This window comes from Takifugu rubripes, chromosome 6 (assembly GCF_901000725.2).
Source record: "Takifugu rubripes chromosome 6, fTakRub1.2, whole genome shotgun sequence".
NCBI lineage: Eukaryota > Metazoa > Chordata > Actinopteri > Tetraodontiformes > Tetraodontidae > Takifugu > Takifugu rubripes.
In genome coordinates, this window is record NC_042290.1 from 7,943,229 (window position 1) to 7,963,057 (window position 19,829).

At 45.9% G+C, this 19,829-nt stretch overlaps 4 protein-coding genes across 12 annotated transcripts; all 4 read right to left on the bottom strand.

Annotated features, from left to right (window-relative positions):
• Positions 1 to 1,882: 1,882 nt before the first annotated feature.
• Positions 1,883 to 5,777, bottom strand: c6h2orf42 (chromosome 6 C2orf42 homolog). Of its 5 annotated transcripts, XM_011619439.2 has the most exons (8): positions 5,650 to 5,772; positions 4,289 to 5,382; positions 4,006 to 4,125; positions 3,802 to 3,906; positions 3,202 to 3,312; positions 3,011 to 3,111; positions 2,782 to 2,935; positions 1,883 to 2,710 (listed from the first exon to the last, which is right to left on the bottom strand). In XM_011619439.2, exons 2-8 carry the CDS (start codon positions 5,361 to 5,363, stop codon positions 2,511 to 2,513), a joined length of 1,866 nt encoding a protein of 621 aa, XP_011617741.2. In that variant the 5' UTR covers positions 5,364 to 5,382; positions 5,650 to 5,772; the 3' UTR covers positions 1,883 to 2,510. The 5 variants fall into 5 exon arrangements, with proteins under 5 accessions (XP_011617741.2, XP_029693249.1, XP_003978174.3 ...); XM_029837389.1 differs by having other exon boundaries at positions 3,202 to 3,309; positions 4,087 to 4,125; positions 4,289 to 5,777; XM_003978125.3 differs by having other exon boundaries at positions 3,202 to 3,309; positions 4,289 to 5,776.
• Positions 5,778 to 6,219: 442 nt separating this feature from the next.
• On the bottom strand, positions 6,220 to 12,070 carry tia1 (TIA1 cytotoxic granule-associated RNA binding protein). Of its 2 annotated transcripts, none has more exons than XM_029837390.1 (12): positions 11,889 to 12,070; positions 10,838 to 10,934; positions 10,518 to 10,616; positions 9,447 to 9,501; positions 9,152 to 9,239; positions 8,990 to 9,065; positions 8,806 to 8,911; positions 8,628 to 8,726; positions 8,463 to 8,547; positions 8,259 to 8,397; positions 8,030 to 8,175; positions 6,220 to 7,942 (listed from the first exon to the last, which is right to left on the bottom strand). In XM_029837390.1, the coding sequence occupies exons 1-12, from the start codon at positions 11,912 to 11,914 to the stop codon at positions 7,804 to 7,806; spliced, it is 1,155 nt and encodes a 384-aa protein (XP_029693250.1). In that variant the 5' UTR covers positions 11,915 to 12,070; the 3' UTR covers positions 6,220 to 7,803. The 2 variants fall into 2 exon arrangements, with proteins under 2 accessions (XP_029693250.1, XP_003978167.1); XM_003978118.3 differs by having other exon boundaries at positions 8,030 to 8,178; positions 11,889 to 12,066.
• A 162-nt stretch (positions 12,071 to 12,232) lies between these two features.
• Positions 12,233 to 15,541, bottom strand: dtwd2 (DTW domain containing 2). 4 transcript variants are annotated; one of them, XM_011619434.2, is made up of 7 exons: positions 15,416 to 15,541; positions 14,899 to 15,054; positions 14,652 to 14,742; positions 14,359 to 14,453; positions 14,043 to 14,241; positions 13,806 to 13,934; positions 12,233 to 13,160 (listed from the first exon to the last, which is right to left on the bottom strand). In XM_011619434.2, the coding sequence occupies exons 1-7, from the start codon at positions 15,514 to 15,516 to the stop codon at positions 12,981 to 12,983; spliced, it is 951 nt and encodes a 316-aa protein (XP_011617736.2). In that variant the 5' UTR covers positions 15,517 to 15,541; the 3' UTR covers positions 12,233 to 12,980. The 4 variants fall into 4 exon arrangements, with proteins under 4 accessions (XP_011617736.2, XP_011617738.1, XP_011617739.1 ...); XM_011619436.2 differs by having other exon boundaries at positions 14,899 to 15,088; positions 15,416 to 15,517; XM_011619437.2 differs by having other exon boundaries at positions 15,167 to 15,506.
• Positions 15,542 to 15,661: 120 nt separating this feature from the next.
• On the bottom strand, positions 15,662 to 19,694 carry si:ch1073-398f15.1 (cardiomyopathy-associated protein 5). Its single transcript, XM_029837948.1, has 2 exons — positions 18,604 to 19,694; positions 15,662 to 18,354 (listed from the first exon to the last, which is right to left on the bottom strand). Exons 1-2 carry the CDS (start codon positions 18,717 to 18,719, stop codon positions 16,215 to 16,217), a joined length of 2,256 nt encoding a protein of 751 aa, XP_029693808.1. The 5' UTR covers positions 18,720 to 19,694; the 3' UTR covers positions 15,662 to 16,214.
• Positions 19,695 to 19,829: the final 135 nt, after the last annotated feature.

Consider the following 19,829-nt stretch of genomic DNA (forward strand, 5'->3'; position numbering starts at 1 on the left):
AGTTGAGTCAGGCGGCTGTTTTACTCGTTCCGGTACCGGGCTGAGCCCATTCAGGCAACGTTTATTGCTGCTAATCGGCAGCTAACGATTGTCGCAGCTACAGCTTAATGGTAACGGCCCCTCACTAAGCTCTTAATCAGGAGGTCATCGGAGCCGAGCTGACAGTGCCTTCATTCACCCGCCGGTGTGTGAAAAATCGACCCACTCTACAAATCCATCCATCATTCTGGGGGGGGGGATAACACTCACCCGCTCTGGCTGTAGCACAGTCAGTGGCAATTAGGAGAAACAGTCGAGGAATTGAGATACGGATCATCAGGGGACGGCCGTCAGACGTGGTTGGTTGACTCCAGGATTGAAAAGCCAGGCTCAGAGGTTGCTGGGTAAATGCTGAGCCCCTTTCACTCTCGTAAATGGACAGTTCTTCTGAACACACACCCTCCCAGGCTGAGTAATGGGCCCTCTTTATCTAGAAACGTTCCACCGATCTGACCTTAGCCTTGCACAGCTGATCCAGGAGCAGTCACAGGAGCCTTCCTGATCTCACTTTTCATTATATAAACAATCATAATGAAGGAGGTAAATATGCTTGGAAAGACAAATAAACAAATTTCATTTTGAATGGGAGAAAAGAATTACAGAACCTGCATTATTACATATGTACCCAAAGCGACCGCCAGGGGGCGGAAATACCCCGAAAATTAATTACTTATCAGAAAGTCTGTTGAAATCTCCTCACTTAAATGTAAATCCAGCTTTTATGGCCACATGATCACAGGCTGTTTAGACATTTCTATTCAGAAATGTCCTACATTTGAACATTTGTGTATGAATTAATGTAAGAAGGGCCAAAATACATGTGATTAAAGCAAAACAGGGACATAAATCATCCTTTAACACATATTTTTAAAAAAGCTTACTAAGCATAAACATTGTGGTAGAGAGCAACATTTTCATCGACATCTGGCGCGGCATTGTAAAAGATCTTTAACCCAATATGGCTGTCACGGGTGATGAAACATAATCCCCGATCAATGATGGATGTGTTGGATCTAATAATGTGAGTTGGGAGGAATTACGACTGAAATAAAACATCTCTCAGGGGCATTTTTCAAATGACACCACCGGAAAACATCCCATTATAAATGGCAGCAAACGGTGGGGTGAGGCCACCATCTGTTTGCCAGTAAAAAACATGATCCTGGTGCGAAGCTGTTGACAGACGTGTGGCTGTTTCCCCCCTCGGTGGCGTAATAACGGAGAGGGAGGCGGCCTTGTGCTCGGCCTGACATTTGGTTGCGGGGGGGATCGTTTTAAGCCTCGTCTGTCTGTCTTTATTTACATTCTTTTTATAGTCGTGTTCTGCATCGAAACAGCCAGATCTGACTGTCAGTTTGCCATATCGCTCCATACTGAAACAGGTCAGCACACAGTGGACAGATTGCTGTGACATTTTCAACAAGTGCTGCCCAGAGGGCAAACGCTTCAGACTTTAGCGATGCCCTGATTTGTACCCTAGCGCCCCCACCAGGGCTGCTATTACAATCAAAGCCCCATTGGTGTCAGTTCGGAATCAGAGTGCATTCGTAGTCTGAATGTAAAAAAAAAAATAAAGGACAAGAATTGGAGCCTGAAGTCAGATATCACCATTATCTATCTTTGTGTAGCAAGATATTGTGTCTGGTTGCCGCAGCAACTGAAGCGTCAACAGTTCATTTTTTTTAAAAAATGTTTTTTTAAATAATCTCTGACGTCGGTCTCTTGGGTGTACAGTATTTCAAATGGACACTACCTGGTGGAAATCTGGGCTTGTGTCGCCACCTGCTGGTGATGATCGGTATATACAGAACAACAGCTTAAAGACGGGACCTGGAGCATCTTATTGAGTAACATAAATCTCTGTAAATTTATTTTTTTTGTACTGTGATATAATTACACACAATGGTATTTGATGTTTCTGGAAATATAATATATAAAAAAAAGATAAACATGCAGCAAGTGTGAGCTGCAATTAGCACCATGCTAATATCAACATATTAAGTGGACACAGACAAAAATGACAGCATTCACTAAGTAATAAATATGTTTCATAAAGAACCATTTTCAAAAGTAATTATTTGATTTCTTTTTTTAATTACTCATCAGAGTACTGAACTTACTTCTTGTTAGGGGAGGTTTTCACTATTCCAGATCTGAAGTTTAGTTTTTAGATTGATAAATAAAATTTAAAAATCAATTTTTTACAATGTAATTTGATAAATATATTTTCTAAATACACTTGGCAAATGCTTTAAGAGGTCAATCTGATTTTTATATTTTGAACAGTTAAAATGCTTAAATAAAATCCTTTTAAAAGTAGCTATTTTATATATATATATATACATATAAATATATGTGTGTGTTTGTGTGAGGACCAACTAATGGCAATAGTTCTACACAGCAGACTAAATCACCACATTATATAATAGGGTATATTATCCACGTCAGGCATGAATAAACACCTGGAGCACTCAGACGGTCTTTGCAGGTTTGGACAGGTCCGAGTCCGTCTTGCTGCGGCCTCCTTTCTCGCAGAGCTCCAGCTGACCGCTCTGCTGGTGGCCGTATTCGAAGCCGATCCTCAGCTCTCCCATGTGACAGCGAGGGAGCACGTCAGGGATCCACTCGATCACAAAGGGATTGGCCTCCTTCAGGGTGGCCGAGCCTGTTCCTGAGAGAGGTCACAGGATCGTCAGCGGTGCCGGACCGGTGCTGTGGAGAGCCGGGAATAAACCCACTCACCGACTCTGAGGAAGGTGCGGAGCTCCAGAGGCCTTATGGGTAGCGGTCGGTCTGTCCTGTGTGCCTCTGGCTGAGGGGGAGGGTCAGGACAGCGGAAACGTGAGTAGGTGCCATCGATGTTCTTCACAAAGCTCTGAGAGAGCTCCAGAGGCACCTGAGGGGGATAATGTATGTGAGGCGAGGCTGAGGAGCAGCCGATCGGCTGGACTGAGGTCACGTGTGCATTTACCTCCGGGGTGTCGAAGATGCGCTTGACCTGCGCCAGGTCGGTGATGTGCCAGGTGTACTTGGTGAAAGAGCCCAGAGGAAGTCCATCAGTTCTCGCAAACGCTGGTCACAGCAAAAAGAGACCAGGGAAGTCGTCGGCTTTCAGCTCCCGAGGCGTCGGGCGTGATTGCGAGGTCAAACTGTTGCGCCTACCTGTTGTGAAGTTGGGCAGCCTCTTCTTCTTGGAGCCCAGCGAGAGGCGTTGCTGCAGAGCGTTGAAGAACTCCTGGGGGATGTGGTAGACGAGAGGCTGAGGTTTCCCTGCTGAAGATGCACCTCGTCAAGCCACAGCAGGCACAGTTTCAAGTTTTAGACCATTACAAGCCCATTTATATGGATGATACCGCTCTTTGCATGAGGCAGACATTTTCTATCTATATCTTCATTAAAACAAAGGCAGAGAGATAAAATTGAAAGAAAATGTAGTATTTGGTAATATTCTTTAATAACTATAAGCAACAACAAAGCTTTGGACTTCAAAATCTTGTGGGTTCTCATGGAACTCGTGGTTATCCAACAGCCAACGTGGATTCCCTTTAAAAGGGACGACAAACTCGCTATTGTTGCAGTTTGTCATATCGCCACTAGGTGGCGCCAATCGGAAGCACCACACCTATACAGGTCGAATCAACGTGTTTTTCTACACTTTGGGATCGACTGGTTGCACGCTCAATTTGGTCTGTGGTGGCTTTAGCATCACACAATCCCTGGAGGACAGACAGTGGTGTCAGATTAAATGAACCTGGACTGTACCATTATTCTGGTAGTGCATGGTCAGGTGGATCCTCTCAGTGACGCCGGCCAGCCACTGTTGGAAGCCCATGGCCACGGCACGCTCGTCCACCACGCTGGTGCTCCCTGAGACATGAGGGGGATCAAGCAGCACAACACACACTTACTTTACCGTCCAAAGAATCACAGCTTCGGCTGTGTGTTCTGTGAATATGAAGAGAGCACCGGCGAGAGCGTCATCCAGGCGCAGCTTCTTCGTCTTATTCTGAGAGTTAAATGGTTCAGCTTGTTGCAGAGGCTTCTCACCGGGAATGGCCCCTCGGTTTATCTCGTTCTGCTGCCCACCTAAAAGACGACGTGGGGGGGAAAACACCGTCTGAAACATTGGGTTTAAAGAGGACGTCCCTCCATTTTGCTTATGAACAGCGTTTAGATTTGAACCTCCCGTGCAACATTACGGCGGCTTCACGCCAGCGTGGGCGCCTTTAAAAGGGTTCTGCTACTGTACCGTTGGAGCTGTGGTCGATGAAAGCAGCGAACTCCGCAGACAGTTTGTCGTCGCTCGCAAACGCGCACACACAGGCGTAAAAGTGGAGGCAGGGCGGCGGCGCGGCCGTGCTCAGCGGGGGGTGGCAGCCGGCGCCGGCGGCTGCGGCGTTGCCGGCTTTACTCCGTTTGCTGGCGAGCTGACAGGCGCAGCGGAAGATCGCCTGCTGCTCTCTGCTCCTCTTCTCGCTCTTCGAACCCTCGGACAGCCCCCCCGCCCCTATGGTGAGGTGCAGTAACCCCAGGGGATGCTGGGAGTCCGCGTGGCATTTGACAACCATGGTGTCCTTAGCAACACGCTGCACCAGGGGCCCCGGAGACTCCGTCGCCAGCCTCCACAGCTCCGCCCTGGCCTGAATGGAGACCTGCAGCCCTTCCAAGATGGAGCTTTTAAAGGTCAGCGGGGTGGCGCAGCTGTGGCACTCGATGGCCTGCTTGATGTGGACGCAGAGGACGTCCGAGGACTGTTTGGACTCGGCGGCGCTCGACTCGGGCTCGTTCTGGTTTGACCTTTGACCCTGCCTGCAGGACGGCACAAAGCAGCGCCCCAGGTTTATACGAGTCAGCAGAGTGGCGCCGTCGCCCGTGGCTATTGCGGTGTCAGTGGGAACCAGCTCGACGAAGCCCAGGTGTGTGGCTGCGGCTCCTCTTCCTCTGTGGCACACGGAGAAGACCTGCACCCCCCCTCCTTTCGCCCCGCTCTCCTCGCTGTCTATGATCATTTTGACCACCTCCACCGGGCAGCTCCTGCGGCTTCGGCTGCTCGGAGACGCGTTCCTCAGCTTGATTCCGCAGGCCTTGTTCTTGCAGCTGAGCCCGCGGGTTCCGTTGTAGATGCCACACTGGGGGCACTTGCGGATGCCCCGCAGGGTGGCCCTGCCCAGGTTCGACAGGAAGTCGGGGGTGGTGGGTGCGGTCCGTCTGTGTTCTCTCTGTTTGACAGTCAGATTTGTCTGGGTGGTCAGGGGCCTGGAGGATGCAACCACGTCGGCCGAGGACATTGTCACATTGTCAGCTTCCATTTTGGCATTTATCATGATTCAGTTTCCAGGAAAACTTGAGGCGGGGTGGAGGGGGTTGGATCAAACGGTTTAGGCAGAAATTAAATATAGGCTCACATCACCAAAGGAAACGATCGAATAGGCGTTGCTTTAAAAATTATATTACGTAGATGAACTTTAAACACTTACTATAAGTGTTTCTATCAGTTTCAAAAGTGACAAATAAAACGCTTTGGCTGGACCCGAAATGGCTTCAGCAACGACTCCGTAAACACGCTCCTATGGTACAAGTGATCGGACAAGGTGAGAATGTTTAAACTACCTGCGGATTCGCTTCTGTTTGGTCAAATTCAGCTCTTGTCCGTCTCGACCGTCGCCATTCCTCCTTACATCCCGACAACCGCATTGCGCCTGTAACGACACTCTTCATTGGTCAGAAGGAGTCAGGTGACTAAATGAGGGTCAGCCTATTGTGGCAGCGGTGAATTCTGGGATTTGTAGTTCGTGGACGATAGCGCGCTTTTTACCCTTGTTTTTACCCTTGTGTTTTTAAAGCAAGAAAACGAGAAATCCGCGTTGCAAATCCGAAATTTATGTCATATGATTCGATTATTGTAATAACTACTGAGTGTAAACCTATAAAGTAAGATTTAAATGGGCACCATTTTGATTCGAATGTTACAAATATTTAAAGAGATAAAGCAGAACAATTTCTCAAAAGATAATTATCTAAATAAATGGAAATCTTAACTGAATGTTACTGGAAACGTCCCTTAAAAATACTTGCCATTTGCCCTCCATCCATTTTTTCTCCAAGCTATTTTAAATCCAATCGTCCCACTTTGTCATTGGGAAAACACAAAGTACAGCATCGCATAAATTTGCCAATTAAACCATTTCAGCATCAGCATTTTAATGGGACAAATCAAAAACTCAATACTTCTCTTGCCAAAACAAAGATTCAAAACATTCTTAGGCACCGCCAACTTTTTGATGGTTCGTGGTTCAATTCATATTAAAATAAGGCAACACAATGGGTTTAACTACACGTGTACAATCTAGTCCGATTCTCACGAGGTTTTAACTTCAGCTATAAAAACAATGGTTTATTAGCTAAAACTGAATAATTTAACTAATGCATTGCCTGTCAATTAAATGCCTTTTCTGATTTCATGGCCAATTCCTCTGGAGCCTACTTTACATGAAAAGAACTAGACAGGGATGCTACTGTTACACAGCTGTCCATATTCCAGAAGCCCAGATGCTTCCTTAATTAACATATCATCTTTATACAGATTCAGTACAATGAAGCAGATCTTTACATAAAACAGACTTTCAAGTGAATTTACAAAAGAAACTGGAATGCAGAAAATGACCTTATCAAACCGTGAAAAGATGAACTTAAGAATTTGTGCAATATTTCTCTGCCCATTGGTGAGATAAGAGTGGCAGTTAATCCCTGCAATTGGTTTGAAATATTGAAAATCTAATTTTAAAAATAAAGTCGACAGTCAGTTAATGCTTTATAAATGAACATAAGAGCTCACAATTCTGCGGTGACACTGCAACAATCCTTGATAAGACAGTCCCGAAACAAAACGCACAAAAAAAAAATCTTTATACAATGTCAGCGTTTAAAGAAAGTAAATGACATGGGGGGGGGTGGGTGGCATAGTCCTTTCTGTTTCAGGGAAGTTAAACTGGACGTTGTCTTGTGTGTAAAAGCATCAAAGTTCATGCACACACACGAGCATACTCACAGTTTCTTATCCACAGAAGGATTCTCAGTCCGTTCTGGGACCGATGAGCGAAGGATCGCTGAAATGTGACGTTTGCTTTCTGTCAGCTTCTACTCAGTGATTTCCTACATGTCTCGGGAAGATGACAACAGTCTGAGAACTCACTTAAACAAACACAGTGAGAGCAACAGTTCCTATTCAGAAAAAAAAAGAAAAAAAGACTTATGGACTATCGACTATTTGTTATGGCAAAGATGGCCGCCTCTTCTCCGTGTCTGGTGTTAACATTGGTACAAATCTCTGCTCTTGCTCTTTGGCTCCAAGCGGCTTAAAACACAACGTGGGTGTTTTACAACAGATGTCGACATTTCTCGCCTTTATACTACAAGGTTGTTGTTGGAAATATCAGGACAGACGTGGTCATATAATTTATATTTAGCCAGGTATCGGCGGGCATTACAAAAGCAGGCCAACGATGCTGAAATGGGCCCGGAAATGCAGAATGAATTAGCAAAGGCTGTTTGGACAGTGTTCAAGTGTTCTGTGGTAGTATTCCTTCACACTTGCAGATCTGGGCAGTGGATAAGGTTATGAGCCAGTAAAGTTGATAACATGGTGCACCGGCTCCACTAACAGAATAACACGTGTGGTAGCAGACAGAGCTCATCTAACGCGCTCCTTTCCCCAGCAGAGTTTCGTTCTTCTGGCCTCAGAGGCTCGGAAACAGCGGTGTGCGATCAGTGAGTGGGGTAGCCGGCGGTGCTCATGCCAGTCTGGTTGGTTAGCATCGTCCCGTTGACCCCCTGACCCGGCTCCACCATGCCTCCGTTGCTCACGGCGCTCATGCCTGTCCATCCAGCCCCGGCATGTAACTGACTGAGAGAGCAGAGGACGACAATATCACATAAAAGGAGCAAAGAAATAATAATAATAAACCAAAGGAACTGGATCGCCGGAGCTTACTTGTAACCCTGTTGATCCCAGGTCTGCCCGTAGACGCCATAGCTGGGTACCTGCCATCCGTTGGGGACGTACTGTCCGATCTGCTGCGTGTTGCCGTACCACTGCCCCCACTGGCTGTAGTGCTGCGCTGCAAAGCTCATGGTGTTCTGCTGTTGTATAGAACATGCAGAGTTTTACACAAGGCCAGGCTTCAGGCCTCACCGGCAGAAGCAAGGGCGTGGCTACACACCTGCGGCATCTGCACCTGCTGCATGGGGCTGACCATATCCGTCGTCTCCTTGCCCCAGTAACACTTGACGACGTAGCCCTCGATGGTCGTGCCATTGACGGACACGATGGCGTGAGCTGCTGCCTCGTGAGAGTTGAACCTGCCAAAAGGGACAGGTCAGGTGATCGTGACAGGATTAAAAAAGACAAAAAGGGGTCTGCTTACCTCACAAATGAGTAGCCTTTGTCTGGGAACACGCGGATTTCCATTATATGGCCAAAGGGTGAGAAGGTCTGTCTCATAATTTGCTCTGAAAACAAGAATAAACAATAGGATTCAAGTATGAGGTTTCGAACCATGTCGTGACTGACTGAGCAGTGTGTGACTCACCTGTGAGACCTGTTGTCACCCCCCCGCAGTAAACAGTGCAGTTGCTGGGGCTGGACTGGTTGACCACTTCGTCAAAAGATAGTTGCTTGGTGTTAGTAGCTAAAGGGGGAGAAATACAAGTTTCACCAGCTGCTTGAGTCAAACATCTGTGGCTTATCTCCAGTCAAGCACCACATACTTTCATTTGTAGTCTTGGGGGCGGGCTTCCTTGTGGCCCAGTTGGTTCTGATCTGCCTGCCTCCCAGCCACTGCCCACCCATCTGCTGTATGGCGTTCTCTGCATCCTGATGACACCAAAACAACCTCCCTGAGTCGGTTACGCCAAACACAAAGGACTCTACAGGTGTTAGCGAGACACTCACCCATTTGTTGAAGAAGGAGACAAAGCCGTATCCTTTAGATTTACCTGTGGCCATGTCTTTGACCACCCGACAGTCCCTGTGGACACAAAGGCAGTTCGGGATACTGTCCTGGTGACTTTGAACCTGCGGGATTATATGGACCAACTGGAATACCACACTTACGATATTTTCCCAAAGGGCCCAAAAGCCGCTTTGATGTCATCTGTGGTGATTTCAGGACTTAGGTCTCCAACGAAGACGTGGAAGTGACCTGCGGTGACCCGACATATAAACAGTTACAGGCTGCATATTAACCATATTGACCATTTTACCCACAGGAACATTTAACATTAACCCAAGGTTTTGGAAAAATCCCAAGAGCTTTTTTAAAACTACAATTACCCAAATTTAACCCCAAAAAGTGCCCCGATGGAGGTCGATTTTCATACTGTCTATGAAAAAGCGTTTCAGAACGTACTGCTTGTGTCTTTCTTTTGGCTGGTTGGCGTCGTGGCCCAGTTGACCTTGACTTCCTGTAAGAGAGAGAGTTGCAGAGAGCAGCAAAGAAAGAAAAGGTGAGACCCAAAAATACACCCGCGAAACAGAGGAAGGCTCTTTTTCTTTGATCAGAGGCTGAGGTCACACACCAGGTCTACTTAGAATCTGTGATCGAGAACTTCATTTATATGTGGTCTTGGTATGCCAGGCTTTCCATAAACCACCATTACACATTTAATAATCCATGGTTACTAAGTTTACATACCTGTGCATCTATTAATAAGACAGTAACATACAGTGGAGAATAAAGGGATTTCACCTTCATAATTAGGAATATTTCAGTCTTAGTCTAGTAAAAATTTGGAGAAAACTGTAGGAAGTAAGGTCCAAATAACAAGGGACTTACAAACAAGTGATTTATACGAACTTGTTATACTCCTCAAATGGTCCTTCAATACCTGTTGAGGATAAAATATTTTCAACTGAAGGTATTTTCCTTGAAGGTGCTCTTATGTGGATTTTATGTGGAAATGAGAACACAACAGTAAAGACGTCGGGGCAGAGAGCATCAGTTAAACTAAAGAAACGTTGTATGCAGCATGATCACAGCGGCGTAAAGGTTTTCTTACAAAATGCGGGCGCATGACAGAACGCAAAATGGGATTCTAAATGTATTATTCTGGGACAAAAAGGGGAAAAAATTGCATTATTTTGGAGTGTTTGGGGGGGGGGATGTTTTATTTGTTGTTGAACATGTGTTAAAATAAGATCATTTATAAAATAGGTAAATTAAAAAACTCACTTTCTTGAGTCCATGAACATATGTTTTGTTAGGAGTCTGAACCTTCACAGCAATAAATAAATTCACAAAAGTCAGTGACTGCTGATCTCAACCATCTTTCAGACAGTGCACAGAAGAATAATGTGCACGAGAGAAACATTAAGTGGAGCAGCTAAATGAGGGTTTACATGGATACAAACTTTTTGGTCACTTTGAGACCCAGTCTTGGACGTGCCTTAGTTGAGCCACCCAGGAAATATGACTGCTTACCTTACCCAGAATTTTCCGACCATTCATGGCTGCGATTGTGGCAGTGGCGTGTCTATGTTCATAGAATTCCACAAAGCAGTACGGATCATGGCCTGCTGTCTGGAGTGGACATGAGAGACAGAGAGGGAGATTTAATTCAAACCAAACCGTGTTTTCGTTCCCCATCTATTGACCGTTTAATTCCCCGATGCTGAATGACACATGCAGCTCAAAACAATCAATTCTTAGTTTATTGTCTCCAACAGTAAATTATCAGGACCAACATATGTCCAACTACAATTTAGTGGTTATAGTCAGTATCTAGAAAGTGACAAACTTACATCTACTATCATTTTACAGCTCTTGCAGGGTCCAATCTGGCCAAACAACTCCAAGATGAGGGCCTCTGTCACATCCCTGGACAGATTCCCCACATACCTTGGAAAAAATCGACAGTTTTTATTCATGAAATGAGAGACTGTAAAAAAAAAAAAGGGGGGGGGGGGTGATTATCTGTGATGACGTGGAAGCAAGTTTCCTTTATTAGAAATTGACACAATTTTCCTGGGACCTTTTTTACCCTAGAGACCCACATTACATGTTGACAAAGATTATGGAATCTTTGGCACCGTGGCTAAAGAAAGAACAATTAGGGCCCAAAGATTATAGTCTATTACAGCAGCAGACACCTGGAAAGGGTAGTAGCCTTTAGGCCCAAATTCCTGACTATAATCAGGAATTTGCTGCAAAGATGAAATATTATTTACACAGCGGTCACGGTTGGCTTTAAACTTAAGCACCCTATTAATTCAGCTGATTAACATAACACCTATACATATATTCAACGTTTGAGATATTAATATTAGAATAATTGCTCATAAAACATGTCCTTGAGGATAATTCGTCTATTGCCCGAACAGATATGAGGGGCCACAGCAGACCTCAGGGAGCTTAGTTCAGCTGACCATATTCATGTCTTTATCTTATATTTGATGCATTTCGTATTTACGACATGTATTTTTTTAAGCTAACACCAAGCAGCGCTGATGTTTAATAACGATGCAACTTTTTTCCCCTCTCAAGCAGTGCGAACCGCTGCATACAGGGCTAATTTAAGATTGTTCTGGAAACAGCTAGCCTTGTTGCTAGGTGCCATATTTAGCCGAAGATATATTAATATCCGATGATTGGAATTTTGCAATTTAATCAGGTCGAGCGAGTAGAGCCGGACGCAATCCACGATATGCTGGTATTACAGAAGCCCAATACTTTGTAGTAATGTTAAGGTGCATTTTGAGAGGGAATTGCGCCTTAGATAATTGGTGTCTCAATGCTAGGCTACGTGACGAACACAAGTGGTTAGCTAACGGTGTGGTTACCGGACATACTTACAGGGTTTTGGGCTGTTCGTCGTCCATTCTCTGTCTTTTTTTTGGCCGAGAACGAGTCGCGACCTCAAAAGAAACCCCACAGTTGTGGCGGGTTGCTACCTTTGAGACTGACAAATTATTTAATTGCGCAGTACGAACTGATTTACCACCGCAGTTAGCACCAGGGTGAACAATGGGCACCGACAAAGATGGCGGCGCGACTGTTACTGACGGCCAGTGCGCATGCGCAGTAACCCACCGTCTTCAGCGATCTTTTAAAATGTCATAATTTGGGAGTTGTAAAACCCGGACAATCTTTCCAACAGTATGCTGCATCAGTTAACTTTGAAAATATGAATCACTCAATAGCGTATCCAAAACTATTTAAGTTGTGTTATTTAAAACCTGTAAATAAATGACTTTATATTTGAATTTAAGTAGCTAGTAACCACAGGTCGGTGTGAAAAACCTTATTTTGTCCTGCTAAACAGACCAAAATGCTATTAGTATCTGAAAACAGATTTATTAAAAACAATAATTCAGCCCTTCTGGATGTGACGGGGGTATAGCAGAAAGGTTTAACACCGGGCTGACCAGCAGATTTAAATTCAAACACTCGTCTCCAACAGCACCCGTTCAGCCACCACAAACATGGTTTAAACCTGAAGCAGCAGTTTTCTGGACCAACCCAGCTGAAGGGAGGGATATTACATAACCACAGGTAAAAATTCTGTTCATTTTGGTACAAAATGCACAAGGCAGCAGTTTAAACAAAAATATGAAAATAGAGTTCATTGGGTGTTCCATATATTGTGTTAATGTGTGTACTGGAATATGATTATAAACCTCCCCTTGTTTAGGCCCCAGTTTGATCCATATATGCATCAGAAGTGCACCACATTGTTTATAAAGTGCAGGGAAGACTTATGTAAACCTTTTAAGGATAAAACCTGGTTTATAACGAATTAATTTAGAATAGATTCATTTTACCAGCAACAATAATAAGTAAAACAGAACAAAATGTCCAAAAAGTCCAGTGGTTGAGTAGTCTGAACCCTGATGCTGCTACATGCTGCTGTGGTGCCACAGTCCAGTCTCTCTGCCCCGTTACTCCTCATCTGGGGCAGATCTTGTGGTCGGTGACCAGCTTTTCCATCCTTTTAATCTTGCTCTTGTTTGTTGGCATGGGTTTGTCGTACATGCCGTTCTTCAGCAGATGCTCCTTGCTGTGATGAATCTGGGCACCGTGGTCCAGCTGGAAGGAGCAGAGGGCCTTCAGGGGCCTCAGTAAGACCTGGAGAAAAGAGAATGGGGGGAAATGGAAGTGGAAATTCATTTAAACTGTGGAGTTTTCTGTCCAAATAGGTAAATAAAGATGAAGCATTTCTTTAATCTGACTCAGGACAACTGAAGTGCATGTAAACACATCAGTCCGACTTATCAGAGTAAGACACCCAGATACTATAAGTGCAATCAGAGGTAAAGTGGACAACGCATGTGCTCCACAACCATCGTGCTGGCACAAGACCGCGGAACAAAATAAACCAAGAAAGTCGGTTGCAGAAAAAGAAGGCAAAGAGGGACAGCGTGCATCTTAGCTGCACTATAGTTAGCACGTGCATCATGTACAAGATAAACAAAGCCGTACACTTATCTGTCTGCTGCCTTGTTTATGATGTAATGACCAGTAATAGGACAATCGGAAAGAGGGCCGGATTGAAAAAGATATGCAGCTCTGAAAAGACGCATATCCCCACCTTGTGTTGAGGACGACATGTTGCCTTTGCATGTAAACGGGGACACGGAACGAATTCCGACGGGTGGCAAGATCGAATTTTGATCATAGCTCGAATAAACTGTGCAAGTACTTTTATCATTCGTAAAGAAAAAGCAGATAAGATAAACACCATCAGACAATAATCCACAAATATTTCACTACCTCTTGGATGCTGTCGTTCTTCTCTAGGATTGAGAGGGCGTAGGCAGCGCTTTCCAGTGTGGACAGACAGATGTTGGAGGGCTGGGTACGAATCACATACTGACTGGACAGAGTTCCATTGAGCTGCACCTGATAAGCCAAGATACAAGTCAGAGGAATCCATTTAGGTCCGAGTAACTCATGGAATCTCGTAAAAACAACTCGCTGTTCGAGTCAGATTGCTCCACATCTGTGTACCTGTTTTGGGAGGTGTAACAGGCTGTTTTTAAGGAACATATTTTTAGCCTGACTCCAGGTGCCATCTATGATGATCACGTTATGTTTCTCAGTGCCTATTTCTTCCCGTTGCACTAATTCCTCCAGATTCTCAGATTTGGGGCCTGGATACAGGATGAGTGTTCTGCTATCTCGGCAAATGGCAGCCAGCTCTGGATACCTGGATTTAAAAAAGGATAAAACGGAGAGCATCACAGTGGAGATTTCACTATCAATGGTGGTGGAATAAGTTTTAATTTCCTTTATTATTGAGCGAAAGAAAAGGATCACCATCTACCTCTCTTCGCTGAATCTTCTTCCAACTATGATGTTGCATTTTCCTTGAGGTAAACATGCAGCCAGCAGCGGAACAGTGCGAAGCACCCTGCCCCCCTGGAATAACAGCATGGATTAGAAAAGTCCTTATCTTCTTTAAAGATGCTGATTGGTTTAAGAGGTTAAAATTGGATTGATGTGATTTGATTAAATCACAAGTATGCCTTCCAAAAGAGCAGCTTCTACCCAAAGATCAGAGGGCATTCAAAGACACAATCATAGTTTTAGAGACAGAATGTCAGTGGCATAACTCACTTCTGCAGGATGCTGCACAACATACAGAGATGTTGAGACTTCGAGGGGTTGCGGAGGGAAAAAGGGACAGAGACACACCTTCTCTGGGCGACTGCATGGGAGGAAAGTTGAAGAAGTGAGGCTGTGATTGTCCACAATTCTAGCCCCATCTCTGCCCATTTATTCAAATGTGATAATCTCTTAATGAAGAAAGTAAGTGGACTTCTAGGGGGCGAGCTAGCGTTAGCCTCAATGGAATTGACCTCACCAGCACCGCAAACACGTCGGTCGTCTACTCTCCGGAATCAAAGCCTCGGCCTGTAAAGTGGTTAAGTCACCAAAAGCGTCGGCTAATTCGTCTTTCACCGGGGAACCGTCGTATGTTTCAGTGCCATTTTCTTCTGCAGCTGATGACGAGTATGAACTTGGGACATGATCCATTACGGAGTTAGCAACAACTGTGTGAATGGGTACAGTGAGCGTACACAAAGATGGAAGACATAGATATACACTAAAAAGAAACGAACTCTGCTTACCCCATCACCACTAAAGCGTGTTTTAAAGTTTAACTCATTTTGATCACATGCCTCGTGTCATGTCTTTTCAGCCAGTATAAAACACCCGAGTAACAGTCGCATATACTCGTTTTGATTCAACAAAAGAACAAATTAATACGAATTTACGGTACTCGCAATAGACTTCTTAATTAGTTATGAGTGTGTATATAGCTTGATTAGTAACATGATGTTATCATCTCGAAATTACAAAAACAAAGTATAGTTAACCTTTGAATTAGCGGAAAATAACGACATTGACAATTGGACACATGCGCGGTGCTAAATCTATCTGGTCCAGTTCTATGACCTTCTTCTTCTTCTTTCCCCATAGGCTCATTGGCTCTAACGCGTACATCTGCCCTCTACTGGCCAGTTAAAAACGCGAGAGTTAATGCCGATTAATTATCGTCTCAATGCTGCCCTCTATAGATGTGGAGGTCGAAGTGTAATTTAACGACAAGACGAGGAAAATACTTTTAACATTGTATTTCTTGGATAAGTTTTACATTTTACATCACGAAAACAGAAGGAACGCCCACAGTTATTTCCATTCGTATTCCTTTTCTGTATTTTGACAGTCACATCATGAGAAGATGCCATTTAAGGTTTTAAAATGCTTTCGGCTGGCTAAAGAACATGTAACAGTCACTGTATCATGTTTTGCATGGTAAGTAGAATAAAGTAGCAGAATCATAAAGTTAAAATAATAAAGTGTATCAGAAAATGTGAACAAGTAAGATAGCTTCATGAAAAATACCTCAACATGCATGGACGTATTAAATACCTTGAGTGTTTTGGTTTGTTTACACGATTAAATGCAGGCAATGAGACAAGGTGTCAGGTTAAAGCCAAAGAGGATTATTTTTAGCAGACGATGCACCATAATATGGCACCCTCACCCCTCATAAATGATACTCATGACACCATCCACTCCCCGTCAGCAGGAAATATCATGTATGCAAAGTTCTGCAAAGACATTGAAATAAATTTATAAGACGTATAAAGAAACAGCGAAACAGGTCTGAAGCTACAGAATTATACAACGTGCTTTCTCTTTGGCTGCCTCTGCTGGCATTTGAACGCCTTCTTTTTCCTTTTGACTACCAATGGTTCTGTTTGAGTCTGATGAGCCATGGTCTCCGGGTTCTGCAGCGCCTTCGGCCTCACGTGTCCCCTGTTCTGCTCCGTCTCCCTCGTCTACAGGTGGGGTCATGCTTCTGGGAGGCGGTTCATCACTGTCCCCGGTACTTCCGCTCTGTGCTGGCTCTGCTGCAGCTAAAGCCAGCCTGCAGGTCTGCGGAGGTTCCCCAGCGTCCTCTTCGTCGACGGACTTTGCTGGCGCTGTCTCCGTCTCCTTTTCCCCAACTCCCTGTTCCTTCCCACCCGCGTCTTCTTTTACCTGAACATCGACTGGGGTCAAAGGGCAGAGATCCAAACGTGTCTTAGGGGAAGTTTCCTTTTTTCTCGGGGGGGCGACCGGCTTTTGCAAGTAAGAGTCTCGCCACACTTCCGGATCTGTCGGATGGGTTTTTATATCCAGGACAGCTAGGTGATCATCTGTTAGTCCCCAGTCCAGTTCCTCGTAAGGACACTCAAAGTCCAGGATGCTTGCTGGATCGACCGGGTTCTCCAACTCTGGTTCTGCTTTGATGGCAACGACTTTTTTGGTCTTTTCTTTGGTCTCTGTCGTCTCCTCCGTGTTGAGGGATCGATCAATAGGTTCCATCTCACAGGGAGAGGAGTTGGCACTGGACCTGAGGAAATCCGTGATCTCCTCCTCTGGCTCTGGCAGAATTTCTTTCTCAGGCTTGTAATCATACAACTCCTGGGACAGCACCCGGAGCCCTTCCTCCGCGTGGTTTCCTTTATCTACTGCTTCCATTTCCACCACGGGAGTCTCGTCTATAAGCACGTATTTCTCCAAGTATCCCCTGGCCTCCCGGTCTGAGTGTCTGCTGTGGAAGGACTTCTCGGAGCCCACGCTTTCCGCGTCTTCTTCTTTTGTCCGACATCCCATCGCCTCCTCGTACAGGTCCGTGTAGAGGAAGGCCATGGCTTTGGGTTCCTCCAGTAAAATAGGATCGATGATTTTCGGTGGGCCGTCTGGTAAAAAGATTGGAGTCAGGACATCTTCCTCGCGGCCAAACAAAATGGAGCCGCTTGGTTTTGAAGGGCCCTTGGAGGGGGGCCCTCTGGCCGCACCATCGCTGCCGCCCTCTGGTTTCTGCTCTGTACCCCCATAGAAGACTTCGTCCAGAAGATCACTGGTGAATTCCTCGAGGCTGACTGTGTCTGGCTTTTCAAGGTCGGCGGTTGTCCCAGTGGTAGGTTTCTGCAAAGGTGTCACGGAGTCCTGGGTTTCCATGGCAACTTCTGGCTTTGGTTCCACCGCTTGGGCGATGACAGCAGGACCTCCAGGTGCCTGGGCGTCGATCAGGGTGTAAGCCTCAAAGTAGTCCACCACCCCAGAAGCTCTTCTGTCCAGAGGCCTGGTCATTGGGGCCCCTGGTGGGTCCGTCACCCTGATGGGGACAGCTGCTTCTGCACTGGGACCTGCTGTTGAGGTCCCCAGAGGCAGCTCCTGAGGGTCTTCACTGGCCTTAGGGACAGGCCTGTCCTCCAGGTAAGACAGGTTGTCCACCATCTCTCTGCTCTCCTCCTCATCCACAGTGGCCAGTTTGGTGGGAACGACGATGTTGAGGATTTCGGAGCCTTCAGACACTAAACTGAAAAGCTTTTGCTCCTTGTCAGCGGGGGGATCATTCGAGACGTCTTCGTCACCGTCGTCGGGTTTCACGTTTGGTTGTGAAACTTCCGCCAACTCGGGCCTCTCGGAAATCGCCCCAGAACTCTGCAGGGCAGCTTCTCTCTGTCTGTCCGACCTCCTTTTCTGGTCGCTCTCTCTGCTCCTCTTCCGTCTGGACATCATCCCTTCGTCCATCACAAAGATGATCTTCCCGGCTGCAGCAGACGAGGGCGTCGAGGACCGCAGCGCACCCTGAGAGCCCAGATCTTCCGACGCCCAGGGCGTGCTGCAGCGGCTCGGGGTGGTCTCCCAGGCGATGCCGCTGTCCTCGCCTTGCAGTGTCACCATGGAGAAGGAAGAGTCCATCATCAGGAACTGCATGGTGGGCCGGACGTTGTCATCCTGGATGACTTCACGTAAACTGTGAGCACAAGGACACAATCTGACCTCGACTTCCATTTTCCAACCCATATTAGTTACTTTGGTCACAACAACAGTTATTAAATGTGGAAAAATGTCCCTGCAAGGGATTATTTCAATCAAACTGAACCAAAAACACACTTTAGAGCATTTACACACACCGGCTGGAAGCATTGAGGGAATTAGCATCGTTTAGCATCATCATTTAGCATTTTTCTGCCAGTTTTATCAGCCTATAATGTTTCTGCACCTGTTTTGAAGGTGCTCCACTTCATCGCCAACAACAAAGCCTTGATCTTCAGCGTTTTCGTGCACCAACGCCATCATCTCGCCATCCATCTCTGCCCCCTCAGCAGAAGAGTCCATTGCCCTGAAATCCCGCCGCGCTCGGCTTCAGCGTTTCCCGTCCGCTGCTCCGTCGGGCTCGTTCTAAAACCAGCGCGCTGGGCTCCAGTTTTGGTGCTCAGCAGTGCTGAAATACAAAACTGGCCTTCCAGGGTTTCACATTTGCGAAACGTGTCGGGGTTATTTTGCCATGTGTTCACACTGGCTGGGCTCTTAAATTTGGCTGATACAATAAGAAAGTTAATCTGGGATAATTACTTACAGCCTCTGAACTGTGACCCAGCCGTACAGAGTTTAAAGACTTCTCCTTTTTCTGAACCAGGGCTAAATATACACGGTTTGCTGTTAGTTGATACCCAACATCACGAACCTGCAGGTCGAGGAGGATGTGTGGGGTGTTTGAGTTACGACCGTCCCACAAGTGATCAGGGAGATCTTCAGTTTGAAGACTTGTGGAGTCCAGAAATAAACGTTTTAATTGTTTTTCATTCATTTTGTGATTCAAAAGCAGCTTTTTTTCCACCTGTCAGTGTTTGTTCACCAGCCTCCTAAGTTAGAGAAGACAGGAGGCACGAACTTAAGGTGAACCTGGAAACGGTGGCGCTCTAAAGGTCAGGAGGTCTGGCCGGAGTCACGGCAGAAAGCCATCAGAAGGTCGTAGACTCTGCTTCACAAAACTGACAGAGAATGAAAGAATCTACTGGGGGGGACTTTGCAGCTGCCTCTCAGTTATCTTCTGCATGGCCACCACTCGCTCCAAAGATTAGAGAAGCAAGCTGAGGAGAAGCATCTGGGGGAGATTAGATATGAGACACAACAGCCTCACAGGCAGACAAGGCTCCACAAACCTTCCTTTCAACTCTGCTAGTCCGGAACGAAGAAAACTAGTCTTTCAAGGTGTGAATCAAGGCAGCCTCTTCTAACTGATGAATGCGCTATAAAAGCCTCTCTGGCACGGTCGAATCGAGATCATTTCAATAGTTTTGCAGACTTAAAAACCACCGTTTGGTGCCATTTGTTTCTGCTTTGTTTACATGAGGTCGAGCTTGACCGCCGCTGACGTCACACTCGAGTGTTTCCGTGGTGACGACACGAGCGACAGCCGAGGATGGAGCCGAGCAAGTGAATGAG

What these genes read in the sequence shown, in the direction of transcription:
- c6h2orf42 (XM_011619439.2), bottom strand. Translation starts at nt 5,363, where the DNA reads ATGATAAATGCCAAAATGGAAGCTGACAATGTGACAATGTCCTCGGCC. An exon ending in CATCGACCACAGCTCCAACG is followed by an intron (nt 4,126 to 4,288) that starts GTACAGTAGCAG and finishes GTCGTCTTTTAG; the next exon opens with GTGGGCAGCAGAACGAGATA. An exon ending in CCTGGATGACGCTCTCGCCG is followed by an intron (nt 3,907 to 4,005) that starts GTGCTCTCTTCA and finishes CTCATGTCTCAG; the next exon opens with GGAGCACCAGCGTGGTGGAC.
- tia1 (XM_003978118.3), bottom strand. Translation starts at nt 11,914, where the DNA reads ATGGACGACGAACAGCCCAAAACCCT. An exon ending in GACGAACAGCCCAAAACCCT is followed by an intron (nt 10,935 to 11,888) that starts GTAAGTATGTCC and finishes ATTTTTTCCAAG; the next exon opens with GTATGTGGGGAATCTGTCCA. An exon ending in GGGCCCTTTGGGAAAATATC is followed by an intron (nt 9,066 to 9,151) that starts GTAAGTGTGGTA and finishes TTGTGTCCACAG; the next exon opens with GGACTGTCGGGTGGTCAAAG.
- dtwd2 (XM_011619434.2), bottom strand. Translation starts at nt 15,516, where the DNA reads ATGGGGAAAGAAGAAGAAGAAGGTCATAGAACTGGACCAGATAGATTT. An exon ending in TATTTTCCGCTAATTCAAAG is followed by an intron (nt 15,055 to 15,415) that starts GTTAACTATACT and finishes TCATGTCCCAAG; the next exon opens with TTCATACTCGTCATCAGCTG. An exon ending in TTGTGCAGCATCCTGCAGAA is followed by an intron (nt 14,454 to 14,651) that starts GTGAGTTATGCC and finishes CTGTTATTCCAG; the next exon opens with GGGGGCAGGGTGCTTCGCAC.
- si:ch1073-398f15.1 (XM_029837948.1), bottom strand. Translation starts at nt 18,719, where the DNA reads ATGGACTCTTCTGCTGAGGGGGCAGAGATGGATGGCGAGATGATGGCG. An exon ending in GTGGAGCACCTTCAAAACAG is followed by an intron (nt 18,355 to 18,603) that starts GTGCAGAAACAT and finishes TTGTGCTCACAG; the next exon opens with TTTACGTGAAGTCATCCAGG.